The sequence below is a fragment of the Gopherus evgoodei genome, chromosome 17 (genome assembly GCF_007399415.2).
Source record: "Gopherus evgoodei ecotype Sinaloan lineage chromosome 17, rGopEvg1_v1.p, whole genome shotgun sequence".
NCBI classification, from domain to species: Eukaryota; Metazoa; Chordata; order Testudines; family Testudinidae; genus Gopherus; species Gopherus evgoodei.
This window is the reverse complement of record NC_044338.1, coordinates 22,326,078-22,347,063: the sequence shown is the minus strand read 5'-3', so window position 1 is coordinate 22,347,063 and position 20,986 is coordinate 22,326,078. Positions and strand designations below refer to the sequence as shown.

Here is a 20,986-nt window from a genome sequence, read left to right as displayed (position 1 = left end):
TTGACTTGGAAGAAAACATAAAATCATAAGTGATAAATTTTGAAGATGACCCAAAATTTGGAGGATTGGTAAACAATGAAGAGGACAGGTCACTGATTTAGAGCGATCTAGACTGTTTGGTAAATGGGGCACAAGGAAATAATGTGCCTTTTAGTCCAGCTAAATGTAAAGGAATACATCTAGGAACAAAGAATGGAGGCCACCCCTACAGGATGAGGATTTTATCCTTTCAAGCAATGACTCTGAAAATGATTTGAGAGTCATGGCGGATAATCAGATGAGCTCCCACTGTGATGATGTGGCCTAAGGTGCTCTTGGGATGCACAATCTGGGAAATCTCAAGCAGGAGCAGAGACGTTATTTTACCTCTTTATTTGGCACTGATGCGACTACTGCTGAAATCCTGTGTCCGGTTCTGAGGCCCACAATTCAAGGAAGATATAGATAAATTGGAGAGGGTTCAGAACTCTCACATTGTGGCAGAACTTGTCCCTGAAATTATGGATATCAGAGCCACGTGGGCCAATATGGCCAAGTTGTGGTCCATATGGGAAAGGGACATTTGGACAATTCAGAGGAAACCAAGGAGCATAATGAGAATAAGCATTCACAAATCTAGTAAGAAGATCCTTGTCATTGATTTTCCCTCCATCTATATGGCTTCTTTTCTGGCATTTGAACCAGGGAAACCTCAAGGATTGGTGACTCGGGTTCTGGAGTGACCTAGGGTCTGCTGAAGACACAAAAGAATTACTTGGAATTGCAAAATTATTTGTATGAGACATCTGGATTGAGGATGTTGCAGATGCCTCTTCCCAAACTGAAGACCTCTGAGCAGCTGAAACCACTGGTGCAGAATGGGACTGGATTGAAGCTACTAGTGCCAGCAAAGGAAGCCTGCAGAGAACCATCCTGAGCACTCCTATGCCAGGAGGAACAGTGCTGACGCAGCCAGTGCCAAAGAGAGAGGATTCCAGTCCTGCTCCTTCCCCCACCTCGGCTGCTTACTTGCTCATGTGTTTGGTGTCATATCTCGAGTGAGGAGAATTGGGGGGATGATTCAGAAAGGAAGAAGTTTCTGTGGCTGGTCTGTGTTCAGAGTCCAACATAGCTTTCATGGATTTTTCCATGAGGAAAAGCTTCAGTCTGGATTGCCTGTCCTTTTCTGCATGCTTCTTGGAAGACCTGCATATGGCACATTTATCCAGGGACAGTAAATGTAAATGCTAGTCAACCCAGAGCAATTTACTAGCCAAGCTGTAGGGAACTCCCATTTTCAGGCTCTGTGTCTCTGACTTCCTTCCTTAGTTAGTTCCCAAGTGAAAGAGCTCCAAGTTTTTGCCAGAGCCCATGTTTATTCCCCCACCTTTCTCCTCCCTCTGGGTCATTGATTGCTAGATGTCAATATCCTGGTGACTGGATTTCCATTGTCTTCTCAGATTTTCCACTGATACGGGTTGGCCTTGGCCAATCTTTTTAAATGACCCATTCAGTCTGCTCAGCCAGCTAGCCTACACACCCACGTCTTAGTCTGCCCTGACAGCAAACTTAATCCATTTCCTGTTCCCTCCCCCCCCCACCATAGATAGCTGAGCAAAGTATGAGGGACAGTAAAGGCATCTGTCATGGGTGACAGTGAGATGAAAAACCCACGCACAAGGAGGGCACATGACTTAAACTCTTGTGACCTAATCTGTGCCATAAGAAGATATCCCCCTCCACCCTTTTCTCTTGCTGGCTTACTGCTAACAAACTAAATAAAACTGTAACAACTAATAACTAACTATAACAAACTAAAAGCAGCTAAGAGTCCTGTGGCACCTTATAGACTAACAGACGTATTGGAGCATGACTTTCGTGGGTGAATACCCACTTCGTCGGATGCATGTTGCTTTTACAGATCCAGACTAACACGGCTACCCCTCTGATATATAACAAACTACTAACTACATAGCAAGGATAGTACGAAGGGACACTATGTTGTTCTGACTCAATACCTAAAGGCAGCTTGAAGGAACTGTGTGGCAGCTGGGGTCACTGTACCCTTTGTACCCTTGGATGTGGAGGGGCAGGGGAGTGGTAAGAGGGCATGCAAGGCACAGCTGCAATCCCTGCTGGACACAGTTGATGAAAATGTTCAGAACTCATGCGCTAGGGCACACAGACATAAGCAAGTGGGATCCCCGTGTGCAGTAACTAGAAGAAGTGGAGATTAATACTAGTGAGCCTACAGAGCCCATACGTAAGGCCATTGAGCCTCGCACACCAGCCTTCATACTTATTTTAAGTGATACTAACAGTTTCCCATCAATGCTGACCAACTGCTTAGTATGCTATACCCTTTGATTGTCTTATTTAGCTTGCAAGCTCCTTGGGAGCAAGGGACCATTTCTTCCTTTGTACTTGTGAAGTGCAAAACATAATGAGGTTCCATTCTTGACTGGGGCATTCAGATGTCACCACACCATACCTAGAAAGAGGAAGTTACTCACCTTTTGCAATAACGACAGTTCTTTGAGATGTGTCCCCCTAAGGAGTCTCCACTATAGGTGTATCTGCCCCCTGCGCCTCTGTTCGAAGATTTTAGGTAGCAGTATCTGTTCGGCCCGCACATACACCCTCCCTTCCTCATGGTCTGCCTCAAGGCGATGTAGCACTGTGTGGGCGAATTGCCCCCAGTTCCTCACTACTGCGGAGTTCCTTGACGGGAATTCCAAAGCAGAGGGGAAGAGGGCCGGTTATGGAGCACCACAGGGACACATTGCAAAGAAATATCGTTACTGCACAAGGTGAGTAACTTCCTCCTCCTCTTCTTCAAGTACAGTAACTCCTCACTGAACGTCGGCCCAGTTAACGTTGCTTTGTTATGTCACTGATCAGTTAGAGAACATGCTTGTTTAAAGTTGTGCAATGCTCCCTAATAACATTGTTTGGCAGCCGCCTGCTTTGTCCACTGCCTGCAGGAAGAGCAGCCTTTTGGAGCTAGCCAGTGGGGGCTGGGAACAAGGGTGGACCAGCAGCCCCCCATCAGCTCCCCCCTCCCCTAAGTTCCTTGTGCAGCAGCCACCCAGCAAGCTATCAATTGCCAGCAGTTCAGGTATCCCTCCCCCCACTGCTGTGTGCTGCTCCAGCCCTCTGCCTTGAAGCTGCTCCCGGGAGCCTCCTGCTTGATATGCAGGGGATAGTGGGTGGGTGGGGGTGGGAAGAGGGGTTTCCTTCCCCCCCTCCCCGCCCCTGTACTCCATCTCTACAGAGTCGGGGGGACAGGACAGGGCTCAGGATGGAGGGAGTTTGCTGGCAGCAGCTGCTGTCTCAACTTGTTGATCTACAGTACGTAAAAAGGCAGTGTACTTAGAGTGGAGTCAGCGTGCTTAAAAGAGCAATGCGCGTCTCTCACACACGGTGTGTCTCTCTCTCTGTCTCTCACACACAGACTCTGTGTGTGTCTGTCTCTCTCTCTCTTACACACACACACACACACACACACTCTCTCTCCCCCTCCCCCCCAGCACTTTGGAAATTGTTTGTTTAAAACTTTTACTGTGCATATGCATGTGTGTGTGTGTATAATATATGTGTGTGTGTGTAGCTTTTTGTCTGGCAAAAAAAGATTCCCTGGAACCTAACACACACACACACACCTCATTTACATTAATTCTTATGGGGAAATTGGATTCACTTAACATCATTTCTCTTAAAGTCGCATTTTTCAGGAACACAACTACAGTGTTAAGCAAGGAGTTACTGCAGTGTCCCTATGGGTGCCCCACTGTAGGTGGCTGCACAGCAGTATGTCCCATGGACAGCCGGGGCTTCAGAGTGGAGCCTATGACTGATAACACAGTGGAGCTGAAGATCGTATCAGAGTCTGAGTCTTGGGTAATTGCACAGTGTTCTCTAAAGTATGGGCAGAGGCCCACGCTGCTGCCCTGGAGATTTCAGAGATGGAGACTGTGACGGGATCCCTAGGGTACAACCTGGAACTGGGGTACCACCGTGCCCTCTTAACTCTCCAGCAAGGGCTGCCTCTCACAATGTTTTTGCAAGTGACAAGCAGCAACCCCCTACAAGTGCAGTCATCACTCGACACAATGGCACGTGGCGCCCCACACCCAGCTAAATTGCATGAATGCTCCCTGAGCCACTCACGAATCACACAGAGAAAGGCACCAGCAAATCTCCCAAGGCCCCGGCCTTGCCCCCCAGGAATATACCATCATGCACCACTCCATATCCTTTCTTGAGCAGTGCAAGTCTTTTGATTAGTTCACCACTTCAAAGGAAAGTGGACATGTACCTTTACAGAACAAGGAGCGATGGTCTCAAGTTGCAGTGGGGGAGGTTTAGGTTGGATATTAGGAAACACTATTTCACTAGGAGGATGGTGAAGCACTGGAATGAGTTCCCTAGGGAGGTGGAGGAATCTCCTTCTTTAGAGTTTTTTAAGGCTCGGCTTGACAAAGCCCTGGCTGGGATGACTTAGTTGGGGATTGGTCCTGCTTTGAGCAGGGGGTTGGACTAGGTGATCTCCTGAGGTCCCTTCCAAGCCTGATATTCTATGATTCTATGATTCTTTGTAAGATGAGTAGATTTCCCAAATACTTTAGACAAACTCACTGGTAAAGTTAAAACATTAAAATAATTTATTAACTACAGAAAGATAGATTTTAAGTGATTATAAGTGGTAGGCACAAAAGGTACCAAAGAAAATAAAAGACAAGCACGCAGTCTAAATCCTAACTCTTATTAGACTAAGCAATATTTGGATTGAGCAGTTTTTCTCACCCCACTGCATGTTGCAGGCAGGACCATATTGGCACTTTATGCGCCCCTAAGCACAGCATCTTCACGCCCCCCCTGTGTACAGCTGGCCTTCATGTTTTCCATAAAAATGAAACTTTTAACCCACTTTTAATTTTTAGGCAGTCCTAGAATGCCAACACCTTCGGTATGTGCCTACTGTGCCAAACTGGAAATCCAGTCCTGGTTGCAGGTAGGTTACAGTCCTTAATACACAGGCTTTCCCTTTAAGCCTGGGACCAGTCTCTCCAGTTCAGGTCTTTGTCTTCCCAGCATTCTTGTTGCTTCCAGCACAGGTAGGGGAGGAGAAAGGTACAAGCACGATGCAGCCATCCCTTATTTTATACCCTCGGTCCACATGCCTGGAAAATACTAGCCCAGACATGCCCTGGTGGGCCTGCTGAGTCTCAGAGTTGAGTAATCCTCCTATTGTGTGATGCCTGCACAACTCTCTTACAGAACTGTACATCCCATTTAACACTGCCTGGGTGTTGGTCACCTCCTTCGTTGTCACTCAAGAACTAGCAATGGACGACTCCCAGACTTACACCATACTTCAATGACAGCCATGCAGCAAAATCTCATAACTTTATATACACTAATGAGATACATATTTTGACAGAACAATGGTTTTTAGCAGGTCATAACCTTTCCTACAAGATCTTACATCACATGACTTGAATGAAAATATCACAACCATATACGAATGCTGAATACGGGGCTACAGTGTGGTACTCTGAGGTACAGTATGTCACAGGGACATCTTTAACAAACACAACCGAGGTGGAAACGTATCTTGTAGAATGCATCCTACAGAAAGACACCTCCTTCATCTAGCCAGACTTAGCACTTCCCCCTCTGGTGGTGACAGGCCTAAGGTAAATCAGCCCCACTCTGGGCAGCGTATGTCTCCCCTCTCTGTGCTCCTTTTGTCATATTTTCAGGGTAGCCTTCGGGATTGGCCTAAGGGGTGATCCTCGATCAAACAAAAAGCAAACAGTCTCACAATCACAGAATTAAAGGGGGATACCTTTCCCTGCCTCCTCACTGGGTTGTCCTGTTTGCCCTGGACTGTCAGCTCTTTCCTAGCAGGCACTCAGGTTTGGCTGTTTCCCCTCTGGGAAGAAGCACAGCCTCTCACCTTGGAAAAGTTTATTTCCCTGCTGCCACTAGCCTGGAAGCAGCTTGTCTCTCTCTTCCTCCTTTCTCTCACCAGAGGAGGGGTTTCAAAAGATCTCAGGCAGCCCTTGAAAGGATTCAGGTGTCCCCAGTTGACCTGAGGTAACCCCTTCTCAGCTTATAGGAAAAAGGGCCTTTAACATTCTAAGGCTAACATATTGGCCTTCCAGCACCCTCTTGCAGCCATCCGGCCTGACTTTGTCACATATTCTCCCCTCTCTCAACACCATGGGGCTGGGCTACTTGGGTTGAAAAACAGTGCAACACTGACCCATGCCTCAGCGTTACCATGCTTGGTCTCTGACCTGTGTTGCACTCTAAAATGGAAGGGCTGTAACAACAGGAACCATCTCGTTACCCTTGCATTTCTTTCTTTGTTCCAGTGCACTCATTTCAGGGGTGCCTGGTCAGTGATGAGGGTAAATCTCCGCCCAAGTAGGCAGTATCAGAGGATTTCCATGGCCCACTTTACCGTAAGGCATTCCTTCTCTACCATGGCATACTGTTGTTCTCTGGGTAGGAGCTTCCTATTAAGAAACAGGACTGGGTGTTCTTCCTTTCCTAGCATTTGAGAAAGTACAGCTCCCTGACCCAGCCTCGGAGGCATCGGTTTGTAGTATAAACTCCTTCTCAAAGTCTGGGGCTACTGGTATGGGGTTATTGCAGAGGCCAGACCTCAGATTGGCAAAAGCTTCTTCAGTTGCGCTGGTCCATTTAACTATCTCTGGGCCCCAAGCCTTTATCAGATTTGTCAACGGGTATGATAGGTAGCAAAGTGAGGAATGATACACCTGTAGTATCCAACTATCCCCAGGAAAGCTCTGATCTGTTTTTTCCAGATCGGTCGGGGCCAACTTTGTATCACCTCTAATTTGTTCAGTTGGAGGCAGGCTTTACAATGCCCCTCTCCATGATGTACCCGAGGTATTTGGTTTCTGATAGCCCTATTGAACATTTGGAGGTGAAACCTGCCTTCCTCAGTATCCAGTACTACTTGCATCTTTTCTAGGTGACTCTCTCAGTCAGGGCTATGTATGATGACATCATGCATACTTGCCACGTGGACGTAACAGCTTATCTATGAACTGCTGGAAAGTCGTAGGAGGCCCACGTAACCCAAAAGGGAGGACAGTGTACTGGTACAATCCTTCTGGTGTAGAAAAAGCAGCCTTCTCTTTGGCTTCCTTGGCCAGAGGGATGTGCCAATAACCTTTGGTCAGATCAAGGGGGGACAGGAATCGTACTTTTCCCAATCACTCAATTAGCTCGTCTATCCGAGGTATACGGTAAGCATCGATCTGGGACACCTCATTTTATTTTCAGGAGTCATTGCAGAACCTCATGCTGCTATCTGGCTTAGGTACCAAGACAGCTGGATTGGACCATTGACTATGAGACTCCTCGACACTCTAGCATTCTCCTAACTTCAATCTTGATCTTTTTGCCTCTGGGATCTAGTATGCCTTAATATTCACCTTTACTCCAGGATCTGTGATGATGAACTTCTGTAGTCCTGCCTGGCTTCTCCAAGAACATATGGTGGTTCCCTTCAATCATATTCATAACTTCTGCTTGTTGTTCAGACGTCAATTCGGGGGATATTCCGACCTGTCTCTGATGTCTATTTTCTTGGGATGGTGTCTCTAGGGAGACCAGGTGAGTGTCCCTGTCTTGCCAGGGCTTCAATAGGTTGATATGGTAGATCTCTTCTGGCGATCAGGCGGTCAAAACCTTATAGCTGACCTCCCCAATGGCTTCTATTACTTCATATGGTCCCTGCCATCTGGCCAGGAGTTTGCTCTTAGCTGTGGGGACCAGCACCACTATCCGATCTCCCACCTGGAATTTCCAGGCCATCGCTCGGCAATCGTAATAGGTCTTCTGGGTCCACATGTTCCCACACTATGGGGTTGGGCTATTCTGTCCTTCATCTGCATCACATGCTCAATGATGTTTCTTCCCTGGTTAAGCTATTCTTTCCAGCCCTCCTGGAAAATGTCCAGTATGCAACAAAGGAGGCAACCATATAACAGCTCAAAAGGGGAAAAGCTGGTTGAAGACTGGGGAACCTCCCTGATAGCAAACATCAGGTAAGGCAGTAAGATATCCCAATTTTTCCCATTCTGGCTCACCACTTTCCGTATTGTGTTCTTCAACGTCCTATTAAGACATTCAACGAGGCCATCAGTCTGTGGATGGTAGACTGACGTTCTTAGTCCCATATGTGGCGCATCGCACACACGTCCCTCATCAACTGTGACCCAAAGGGGGTTCCTTGATCAGTCATAATCTCTTTGGGTATCCTCACCCTAGAGAAATTTTGAATTAATTCCTTAGCTATCGTCTTAGACATTGTGTTTCACAGGGGTATGGCTTCTAGGTGTCAGGTGGCATAGTCCAGAACAACGAGTGCACACTGACGGCCACGGGCTAGGGCCTATTAGGTCCATGGCAATCCTCAAATGGGACTTCAATAATTGGGAGAGGTACTAAAGGGACCCTTAAGTGTGGTGGGGGGCCATGTAACTGGCATTCTGGACAGAACGCGCAACAACATCAGACCTCCATATAAACTCCTGGCCAAAAGAACTTCCATAGGATTCGATTGAGGGTCTTATCTACCTCTACATGTCCTCTAAACAAATCACTATGAGTTAGATCCAACACCGCTCTTTGGTGCCTTCGAGGTACCAAGAGCTGCTCCAGTTCTTCCTCTTGTATTCGGACTACTCTATATAATAGGTCCCTTTTTATCAAGAAGTATGGCCTGGACTTTTCATTTTCCCCTCCACTGGGACCCATTTCACCTCAACTACCTCTTCTCTAATATTATCATATAGTGGATCATGGCCTGATCCTGCCCAAAATTCTTAAAGGAGGTTCCAATATGCCCAAATTCAACGGGACCTATTTCTGTTTCCCTCCCAGAATTGGTCTCCGTGGAATTGGGTCGAGCTTCCAACTCGTCAACTATCTGAGTTGCCCCCATGACAGCTGCACAAGATTTCTTCCCTAAGAGCACAGCCTTTTGATTCTGGACCAAGATCCCAGTTCCCAACCTCTTGTCTGCCCTCCTCTCTCATCTAGTGTTCCAGGGCTTCCCAGCTGTAGAGAATAAATCCTCTTGACCCAGCACATCTCTTCCCCGGTAGTCTGAGAAAGTTCTTTGGCCATTCTTTGGTCTCTCTCCAAAGGTGAGGAACTCGTCATAAGAGAAAGGGTTATTTTGGCTGACCTATCCTCATAGGTCCAACAGTAGTCCTCTCATGAACCTGTCCAACACTACAACTTCCATAATCTTCTCCAGGCTGCAGATCTCGGGGTGCAGACACCTCTGCATTAGATGGATCAGGTCGAACAGCTAGGACCTCGGTGCTTTGCCATCCTGGTACCTCCACTTGTGGAACCTCTGGGCCCTTATGGTGGTCATTACCCCAGACCTTGCCAGGATCTCAGCCTTCAACTGAGGGTAATCTGTAGCCACTTCTGCGGCCATGTCGTAGTGGCCCTTCTGGGCCTCCCCACACAGGAAAGGGACAAGGATGCTGGCCCACTGGTTTTGGGGCTAGGCCTCATGTAGGGCCATTTTCTCAAAAGGTAAGAAGGTACGGCTCCACATCATCTTCCACTGTCATCTTCTGTAGGTAACTACTTGCCTTTAGGGACTGTGACCCGTTGTGTCAGAACTGTCAGGGTTTTCTGCTGGTTCACGACCTCCTGCAAGGGGACTTGATCCGGGGTGCCTGGCTCATCAGTAGCTGATTCGTTTCCTGCTGTAGCTGTACTGACTCCTGTTGGTGGCCATCTGGATCCCGATAGCCTCCTGTTGTGCTGCCATGGCCTGTACCAGTATCCTCACTACATCATCCATTTGTGGGAAAACGGTAATTTACCTTACCACGGGTTGGTTTGCCACAAAGTCAAATCCCACTTCTTACAACACGTATGGCAAGGCATCTCCTTTGTGTCGCCAGATTTAGCACTTCCCTTTCTTGTGGTGACAGGCCTGGGTAAATCAGCCCCACTCTGGGCAGTGTTTGTCTTCTCTGCAATGCTCCTTTTGCTGTATTTTCAGGGTAGCGCTCAGGGCTGACCTAAGGGATGATCCTCCACCAAACAGAAAACAAACAGTCTTACAAACACAAAAATAAAGGGGGATACCTTTCCCTGCCTCCTCGTTGTCTTGTTGTTTGCCCCGGGGTGTCAGCCCTTCCCCTAGCAGGTTATGACAGCCCCGGGGTGTCAGCCCTTCCCCTAGCAGGCACTCAGGTTTGGCTGTTTCCCTTCTGGGAAGAAGCACAGCCTCTCACTCTGGAAAAGTTTATTTCCCTGCTGCCACTAGCCTGGGAGCAGTTTGCCTCTTTCTCCTCCCTCTTTCTCTCACCAGAGGAAGGGTTTTAAAAAGGTCTCAGGCAGCAGATTCAGGTGTCCCCAATTGACCAGAGGTAACCCCTTCTCAGCTTGTAGGGAAAAGGACACCTCATGAATAGCCAGGCATTTAGCATCATGAATGTGCATGCCACCACATGCCCATGAGCTGGAAGCAATTCCTGGCCATGGTGGGCCAGTCTGGACTGTCTCTATGATGCTCAATAGGGTGTTGAATCCATGCAAGAGGAGGAGTGCTCTCACCTACACCAAGCTGAGTTCAGCCCCAGAGAAGCAAGCCATCCAGGAATGGGTAGATGACAATACCCAACATTCGTAGGTGTGCCACTACAATGGCGAGAACCTTGGAGACCATCCTGGGTGCAGCTGAAAGGGAGCACTCTGTATTGGATAATGGTTTTGCCCACAGGTGAATCGAAGAAATCTCCTGTGAGATGGTCGGATGGAAATATGTAAGTTGGCATCCTATAGGTCAAGGGCCAAAAACCAATCTCCTTACTCCAGAGATAGAATAATAGCTGCTAGAGTGACCATCTTGAACTTCTGAGCCTTCACATATCCATTTAGTGCCTGTAGATCTAGTATGGGCCTCCAACCTCCCTTTGACTTGGGTATCAGGAAATACCTGGAGTAAAAAAAACATTGTCCCTGAGGTGAGTGGGAACAGCTTCTATGACCCCTAGGCGGAGCAGGTGATCTATTTCCTGAGGCAACAGTGTCTCGTGAAAAGGGTCCCTGAAGAGGGTGGGGAGGGAGGATAGGTGGGGAGGAGGCATGTGAAGCGGATGGAGTAGCCCTTTGAAACAATCTCCAAAAGCCACTATTTGGAGACGATGTTCTTCCAATTCCTTAAGAAATGAGTCAGGCAACTTCCAAATGGGCACAAAAGCACCGTATCTGGCAGCTGATCGCATTGCAAGAAGTGGTCATTCGAGCCTCAACCAAGGAGTCGAAATTGGTGTTTAGAAGACAAGGGTTGAGAGATTGAGGGAAGTTGATGACTTCCTCTTCTGGATCCGGGTTTTCTTGCGCTGTGGTTCATAGTAGCGCTGTGATGGAGGGAACTGGGGTAATCAGGATCTGTGAGGTGGTTGTGATGTAAATTTCCTCTTCTGCCGTGGTGTATAGCTATCCAGGGAGCATGCGTGGTCCTCAAGTCTTTCAGGGTGTGGAGCGACATGGTAGTCTTGTCAGCAAATAGTCTGGGCCCTTTGAACAGATCTTCAGCCACTGCCTGCACCTCTCTGGGCAACCATGATAGGTGTAACCAGGACGCCCGACTCATTACCACCGCCATCAAGACTGAGCAGGCTGCTGTGTCAGTCACATCCATTGCAGTTTGGAGCGCTGTTCTTGCTAGTAATTGTCCCTCTGTGATGATGGCCTGAAATTGTTCTTTTTGTGCTTCCAGTAAGTGGTCATTAGAAGTACTCAGTTTTCAATAGTTCATGAAAACATATTTGGCCATTAGGGCCTCACGTGAGGCCCTGAATTGCAGTGTCACAGATAAGTATGCCTTTTGTCCAAGGAGGTCGAGCCTCTTCCAGTGTCTATGTAAGGGATGGATTTGGAGTGATATTGCTTTCCACTGACTGCATCCACCACCACACAGTTTGCCTGAAGATGAGTGAAGAGAGGAACGTAATACTTTTTATCAGCCTTTCTGGATGTTGATACAACAGAGGCTGGTGTCTGCCATATGACCTTAGCTGGGTTCAGAGGAACCTCAGTGACTGGAATGGCAAGTCTAGAAGAGGAGGAAGCATGTAACATATCCAATAGTTTATGCTAACATATGATGCAGTGAAGTAGACAACAGAACTGCTATACTTTCCGTTCAAGACCAAAGGCGGTCGAGAAGCAACTGAGGGTGGTTTGCTCACACTGCGCTACATAGCCTTGAAACAGACCACGAGGGAGGAAGAGCACATTTGGGGGCCAAATGGACATTGCTATCTATAATCTGCAATTAGAGACGCAAGGACGCAGACACACCTACAGCGATGCACCCATAGGGACACTACTCAAAGAACAACAACTACTACTACTCAGAAATATTTTGCTTTCTTATTTTTCTAGGGTAGTTTCCAGGGAGTTCACCAAAAGCACCAATGGCCAGGTACTCACGGATTTTCTTAGGCTGCTTGAGCTGGGAATGCTGTCCTCCCTTTCCATCTGATGGCCGCTTCTTTCCATGCTGTTTGCTCAAATCAAAGAAAAACTGACAAGCTGGTTCTTCCTGGTCAGAAAAATAAAACCAAAGTCAATTGTGCTCTGTCTGTATGAGGAAGCCCCACCTAATATACAAAGAGATCCTTCTGAAAAGGCTGTTTGTGACTCAGCAGATAAGTGACATAATGGTTTGATCTTCTCTCCTACTAATGCAATGAAGTCCATCTGCCTAGTAACCACATCCCCAGCCTGGGAGACTTGTCTAAAACAGTTATCCTGTTCCCTATTTCAGCGGCCCCTCTTACTTTCAGAGTGGCTGTGTTTTATGAAATATTCAGAAGGCACAGAAGCACTTATGGGAGAAGGAAAGAAAGAGTGCAGGGGGGAAATGGAACTGGTGGAGTGCAGGGCTGCATTGACAATTTACCAGGACTCTAAGGGCTATATTCTAACTGACAGAAACCATGCCAACCGCAGTCACTCCAGCTTCACTGTGGAGGCCTGCCCTACATGGGCCCAGTATGCAAAGAAGCCCATGGAAAATAGGTCCCAACAAGCAGCCTAGTCACTCAGATTGATTTGGGGCATGGCCTGCAGTATCTACACACTGTTAAAGGTAGGCAGCAACTATGTGCTACACTGCAGAATACCACAGGCCACAATGAGGCTGTTCCTGAGACAGTGCATCACCCCAAACCATCCCTCAGAAATTCAAAGCACTTTGGATGGGAACACTCAAAGGTTACAAACCCAAGCACTGTTTTATGCTGCAGAAGAAAGAAGCAGCTCACTCACACAAAGGCTGAACACATTGTACCTCTGCACCTGAGATCATCTTTGGCTTATGTGCTTCTTTCCCAGATTTCTGATATGGGTTTTCAGTGACATCCTGTGGCTGTTTCACTAGCTCTGCAGGGTCCATTGAGCGCATTGGGAGAATACTAAATGCATAGAGATACTGGAGAAAACAAAAATGATTCAGCAACCCAAAAGGCACTGAAAATGAATAACTAGCTTCACAACAAGAATTCCATTCATTTTACATTTCCATTTTTAGGACCTTTTTGAAAAGCAGCAGCGGATCTGGAAGTAGTGCCCATTAAATGGATTAGAGAAAATAATAGGGAAAAGTGATAAATCTCGTTCTTCTATTATTCTGATGACACTTGTTCACAATTCTGCCCCTGCTCCCCTAAATCTTTCCCTCCCTAAGGTTCCTTGGACCCCAGGTCCCAACATCTCCAAAAGACCAACTGCCCTTTTAGCAGCAATTTGTTACCAGTAGCAAGTTTTAATTCACTCTTTTATGCAAATAATATTTGGAATATCAACCAGCTCCCAGTTCAGCTTTGGCCACAGGAAAGCTGAGGCTAATCTAGGTGGAAGACCAACATACAGTAGTTTGGTACTTTGGGCAGAAGGCAGTTTCAAACCACCACCTCCACTGAAGACCCTCCCTCTTTCCCACCCATTGCCTCTCTTCACTTCAGCCTCCACAATGTGCTTCACTAACAAAACTACAGAGGGCAGTTTGGAGAAAAGGAGAATTATTTTTTAACTGGTGCCATTGTGGCACTTTGTACCTTAAAGCAGCATCCTGGAACCCTGTATTTACCCCGTCATATAATTAGGAAATATTTCATACAAAGCATGCCATGTAGGTGTAGGATATCACATGAACGGTCATGATCTGCTGAAACCCATTTTTCTGTCAAAATATGTACATCATTAGTGTGTATGAAGTTGCGAGACTTTGCTGTATGGTTGAAATAGGTTGTAAATTCCCCAGTGACAATGAAAAAGAAGGTGACCAGTCATTGACCAGCAGGGGAAATGGTAAACAAATGATGTACAATTCAATGACAGTTGTACAAGCACCACACAACACAACAAGGACTGCTCAACTCTCTGACTCGGCTGCATTAAGCACTTCTGAAAAATCTGTCCAGATGCTTTTACTGCAGATGGTTTCATCAAATGTCTATTCTCTAGCTTTCCTCCTGCTGCCTGCCACAAACAACCAGAAAGCCCACAATATTATCAGTGAATTGTAAGGATTTTCATGACATTTCAGTTCATAAAGGAGCTGGATTGCAGGAGCTGGAAAGTGGAAAGTAGATGTGAGGAAGGCAGGGATGAGAGGCAATGAAGCAGAGGAAGTAGATTACAATTAACTGTCTATCCCACTAAAATATTTAAGGATTTTTTTAAAAAATTACTTTAACCTTGTGGAAGGGGGTGACAGACTGTACCCTGTACCCCAGCCCACTATTGTAATAATCTTTGTACACGGTATGCCTTGTGAGGTATCATTTGAAAACTCTTACTTACTGGTCATTATTGTCGTTGTAAAATATGTGTAGCAACATTGTTAAAGTTATAAGATTCCACTAGTTGGTGTTACTAAAACTTGTTCTAAGTCTGGGGAGTGGCCAAGCCAGTTTCTCAGAGACAAAGGGCAGGCTGATGCCTCAGCCAGGTGTTATTCTTTAGCAGTAAAGGGGTCAGGGGAGAAAAATCTACATTTTAGTAAAGAAACAGCAGGGGGTTCCCATCCACACTGCCTATCACCAAGCTCCCAGCTGGAAACGATTCTGAAAGGGAAGACAAGACTATAAAAAGAAGGGGCAGAACACACAAACACACACACTCACTCACTCAAGTAAGTCACTGCACGAAAAGGAACAAAGGAATCAGCCATTAAACCCAAGAAGGGGTCCTAGACTAAGAAGTTTGGCCAGCCAGACTGCTGAGAGCATGTGGTGAGAAAAACTTTATTCTGAGTTTACCATTGTTTGTTAAGGTTTCCCCCCACACCACCACCCAGTTAAAAACTATTTCTTTGTAGTTAATACTTTTGTTTTATTGTTTAATGTAATTCAGTGTGTTTGAACTGAAGTGTTTGGGAAACTCCATTTGGGGTAGCAAGTTATGTGCGTATCATTTCAATTAAATAAATGAAATACATCATAGAAGCCAGTATTGTCCAGGAGAGGGCAGGGCAATACAAGATACACGTTTCTGGGGGGAAAGCTAAGACTGGGAATAAGTTGGGTATAAACATGGCTGGTAAGAGCCTAGACGTGGCTGGCTGTAGCTCACACACAGACCAAACTGGGAGTGACTCACACGCTAAAGGCTGTTGGTGAGCAGTCCAGGACTGCAGGCCACAGCAGCAAAGCAATGTAAGAGGACAGGGGTGACAAAGGTACTCACTAGTACAGGGCCAGTGTAACTACTAGGTGAACTAGGCAGCTGCCTGGGGTGCCAAGATTTGGGGGTGCCAAGAAGTGGTGCCCCCCAAATTTTTTTTACACTATTGCTTAGGGGCAGGTCCTACCTGTCATTCTCCAGTGCTCGGGCCGCGCCAGGGCCAGCAGCCTCTTCACCTCGGAGTCTCCCCCACTTGCCCGGGGGGCCACTTGTCCTCTCTGGCTCCCTGGCTGCTGCCACCGTGGCCGCTCAGGAGGATGCGGGTGGGGGGCGCAGCCGCGGAGGAGACGCAAGGGGCCGGGCTCAGCTGGGGCCCCCCACCTGCCAGCCGAGAGCAGCAGGAACCGGGTGCCGCTCGGGGGGGAGCCAGGTGGCCTGAGCTCAGGGCAGCGGCAGCCTCCACGGCAGAGGGGCAGGCAGGGAGCGTAGCCCGCAGTGGACAGGAGAGGCCATGCTGCTGCTGCTGCTTCCCGCCTACAGCCGTCCTTTGCGCCACGCAGTAGGGCCAGGAAACTGCAGCAACAGCATGGCCTCTCCTGCCCCATGACAGGCTATGCTCCCCGCCTGACTCTGCTGCCACAGAGGCTGCTGCAACCCTGGACTCAGGCCGCGTGGCTCCCCCTGAGTGGTTCCTGCTGCTCTCAGCTGGCAGGTGAGGGGCCCCAGAAGAATCCAGCCCCTCGCGTCTCCTCTGCGGTAGCTCCCCCCGCCCGCGTCCTCCCAAGGTGAAGAGGCTGCTGGCCCTGCGCAGCCCGAGCACTGGAGAATGACAGATACTTGCCCCTGCCCCATCCTGGCACCGCCTACCCCCCAACCCAGTGAGTGTTACCTGCCCCACCAGCCTCAGTGCCCTGCTCCATACTGCCAGCCACCCCAAGCTCACTGTGACACCAGTACCCCTTGGCAAAGGGCCCCGGTCTTCACAAACAGCTGTCACCACAGGCCTGACAAACTCACGGCATCCCACAGGAGTCTTACAAGGCACTTACTCACAAACAGGAATATGAAAGGGATCTACACAAGGCTGGCAACTTGTCAAGAGTGAGAATCTTTGTGAGATGTGTGCATGGGTAATATATTTACCTTAAAAGTGCTTTATAGACTTGGAGTAGAACTTAGTCACCAGGGGATAATGGCCCTTTGGGGCAAGGGGATTTGTCACCCTGCCTAGTGATGCAGTTCGAGGCTCAATTGATTAGCTTTACACAATAGTAAGACTTTGAATGGGACACCATCAGAGGCAGTGGCAAACAACTGAAATGCCTTAAAAGTAAAGAAGAAACATTACAACAGCTGTTACCCGTTCTGACAAGCTGTTTATAATGCTAAGCTTACTAGTTTTCTCAGGTTGGGGGGGAGGGAGGGGAACCAAAAGGTGGAAGTGTTACCTAGGGTGCAAAATATCCTTGCACCAGCCCTGCGCTAGTATGAATTGTACCCTGGGTATGACACAGAGGGGAACAGACATGATTTTAAAAATGTTTTCTCTGTTTTTAACCTCATCTACCAAACATTATAGGATATGACTTGAGTGATGAGATTCCAACTTTGCTGTTGTAAAACTGTGTGTAATTGTGACATCAGAAAGGCCCCATCATTCAATGTGTGACCCCAGCCATACTCTAAAAGTAAATTAGATGTCCAAAGTCATGCTTGTTTCCACAATATCTATATTTGATAGAAGAAAATAATCAAGCATTTGTCATTACCTTTTTCTTGCTTGTATTGCCAACGTTGGCAAGAGCTATAAATCTGCTCACATGCTGTGCATTCTCCTGTAGGACCACATGGTTTCTTTGGAAAAACAAACATTTTAAATATATTTTTGACAAAGTTATTACAGCAGAAGCTACTGTTTGCTGATCACTACCACTAAGAACCGGTACTCCTGGGGGACCACTGCGCAGGGGCAGAATTTATGTCCCTTACAGATTTATTTGCTTCCCCGCAGAAAAATGACTTTCTGATGGGGAAGCAAAGGGAAGCCACAAAAGCGGTCATGTAACCCTCCTCAGCAGTGTGTTTCAGATGCCCAGGGCAGCTGGCAGAGAGGTAAATCACTCTGGGGCAGGAGGCGGGACTGAAGAAGATCCAGCTTGTGGCTCCTACCCTACACCAGGCTCAGCTGCTAGTCCTGGCTGGGCTGAGGGAGGAAGGGACTTCCTCTTTCCCAGCACAGCATCCGGGGTGGGTCAGACCCACCCCCGGATATCTCCCCTGGCTGCAGGAAGCACAGAAACCACCCCCCCACACTTCCTGTACCCATTGCTTCTCAACTACAGGGGGAGGGATCTGCTCCCCCATCCACCCAACCTCTGTGCATCCAGACCCCTCACCCTCACCCCCCGCACTCAGAAACCCTCTGATGAGCTCCACTCCCCTTGTACCTGGACCACCCTGACGAGCCACCCACACCTGGACCCCCCCTAGACCTCCCACCAAGCTCTATTCCCCCCCCCCCACACACACACACACAGACCCCCCCTGTGAAAAGCCCTATCTTCATCTGGACCCCACTGCAGAGTCCCATTACCACTGCACTCAGAACCCCTCCCAACAAGCCCTTGTGCATCCAGATCCCCCCCACACCCAGATCCCCCACTGAGCTACCCACATGCAGATTGCCCCACACAGAACCCCAAACCCATACATGGATCCCCCCACAGTAAGCCCCTCCACACTTGGATTCTGCCGTGCTGAGCCTGCCTGCCGCACACAGAGGGGCAGGGCCCTGGGGTGTTTCTGGGGCAGGCCGGGTCCTTGTGCCACGTCAGGGTTGGGTGCAGCCTCACCGCTGACTCCATGTCCCGGAGGGAGCTGTACAGTATCTCCCACCTCTGTGCAGCCAGAGGCCTGTGCCCCAAGGCCATCCTGGAGCCTCCACATTTATTTGACAAATAAAATTTGCAAAATTTTAAAATATTGTGTGCAGAAATTTTCATTTTTTGGCACAGAATGCCCTCAGGAGTAAACCAGCCAGGGAATCAAATATGCAGCCTGTTGTAACTGTTGCTGGGTTTTCTTCAAAGTAAGTTTCCTAAGTAATGGCATAAAGATATGGGTATGTGGAGCTCAATTCTACAGCGTACTGAGCATTTTCACTCTGATCCAACAAAGTACTTATGCTTGTGCTTAACGTTAAACATACTAGTACTCCCAGTGGTATCAATGAAATTACTCACATTGTTAAAATTAAGCACATTCTTAAATGCTTTGCAGGATATGGGCCAAAATGCTTAGCATGCTCCAGAATTAAACCTGAGTCCACCGATAAGAAGTTCTGATGGCAGTAGCTTATCAGACCTGAAAATTTTAATAAAAGCCACTTCTGAGAGCAGAGACAAAGGATATTTATGTATTTTAAAACCTACAACTTGGAGGATGCTTCCTGCTGGTTTGGCAATAACTCAAGGCTGGGCCAACACATTGTCCTTAGACTTTGCTTCACTTTTATTTACAGATCCAATTATTATACTGGAGACAGAAAACAGCCTCAAATATTGTTTCATTATTATTATAACTATTATAACAATTCTCTGACTCAGGGTTTCTGTAATGGTTCATAGAGTCTAAGGTCAGGAAGGCCCATTATGATCATCTAGTCTGACGTCCTGTGTAGCACAGGCCACAGAAAAACAAAATCCACCACAACCTTGGATAAATTGTTCCAGTGGTTAGTTACATTAAAAATATGACTTATTTCCAGTCTGAATTTGTTTAGCTTCAGCTTTCAGCCCTTGCATCAAGTTATACCGTTGTCTGCTAGACTGAAAAACTCATTATTAAATATTTGTTCCCCCTGTAGGTACTTATAGACCAGGGGTCCCCAAACCGGTGCCGTGGGCGCCATGGCACCCATGGTGGCATCTAAATGCGTCCATGTCCTGGCCAGCAATCGAGCATCCACCAAAATGCCACCGAAATTCAGCGGCATTTCGGCGGCGCCACCTCTGGATGATACCACTTGCCGCCAACAAGCGACATTATCCAGAAGTGGTGCCGCCGAAATGCTGCCGAATTTCAGTGGCATTTCAGCGGATGCTCAACCGCCGCCACGGTCCTTTGTCTGGCGCCTACCAGACGAAAAGGTTGGGGACCACTGTTACAGACTATAATCAAGTCACCCCTTAAACTTCTCTTTGTTAAGCTAAATGAACTGAGCTCCTTGAGTCAATCACTATCAGGAATGTTTTCTTGAAGGGCCAAAATCCCAATAATACATATGTAAGATCTTGACTACAGTGTCTGTTAAATTCCACGGCTTGGTCTGAGGCATAAGGCCTAGTTAACAATGGACAACACATGGCTTAAGAAAGCTGGGAAAATCAGATGACCAAGTTTGTTTTAACTATACATAAAATAAGCTGAGACAGCATAACTCCAGGTGGAGAGCAGTAATTGGGAGCCTTATCATGAGTTATAGGTACATAACTCACTAAGAGGAGCCTTAAAGTCTGCTCCCTGGTTCAGGAAGAGATAACGGTACATACTCCTTGAATGCCTACCAGGGTTCAGGGAGAGGCCTCACATGATAGCATGAGTTATGGCATCCTCCCTTACAGATGCCATTCCTAGTTCGCAGAAACGCAGTTGTAACCACACATGATTGTCATTGCTGTTTACTGTTCTTTTTGTTTAAACCCTCCAGGAATGTACCTGTGAGCCAACCTGTGGAAAGAGCCCCGTCATTTCTATGGACCTGAAATCAGAATTTAACATACACATTGCAAGAGGAGAATTTTGAGGGACAACACCTATGTACTAGCAAACATGTTAACCTGAGCTATGGGTGGAGCCATTATGTAATCTTTTAGATTATTGGCTTATTGTGCTAATTTTGTCTTGCTGCTAGAACCTATCCAGGGGCTCGGAAACTCCCATCCCGTCGCTTCTCTCTGCCCATTGGCACCCTATATAATCTATTGTAATCAATTGTTTAGCAGTGTCTCACTGAGCCTAATAAGCAAAGAGACACTCTGCCAGTGCTGTGCGTAATAAATCTTTGTGTTTAACTCTACACGGTATCAAACTTCTGTTCCTTCATTTCTAATCCTTTAATCACTCTTCTGGCTATTCTCTGACCCCTCCCCAATTTATCCGCATCCTTCTTGAATTGTGGGCACCAAAACTGGACACAGTATTCCAGTAGTGGTAGCGCCAGTGCCAAATACAGAGGTAAAATAACCTCTCTACTCCTACTTGAGATTCTGCAATTAATGTATCCCAGGATTTC

General features: G+C 47.4%; 1 protein-coding gene across 5 annotated transcripts in view; it reads right to left on the bottom strand.

Moving 5' to 3' along the window:
* Positions 1-20,986, bottom strand: part of CWF19L1 (CWF19 like cell cycle control factor 1) — a 65,902-nt gene that overhangs the window by 20,063 nt on the left and 24,853 nt on the right. For all 5 annotated transcript variants that reach the window (XM_030536551.1, XM_030536553.1, XM_030536552.1 and 2 more), the window contains 3 exons: positions 17,463-17,547; positions 13,358-13,498; positions 12,496-12,607 (listed from right to left, as the gene is read on the bottom strand). In XM_030536551.1, coding sequence (XP_030392411.1) covers positions 12,496-12,607; positions 13,358-13,498; positions 17,463-17,547 — 338 coding nt within the window. The remainder of the gene's footprint in view (positions 1-12,495; positions 12,608-13,357; positions 13,499-17,462; positions 17,548-20,986) is intronic.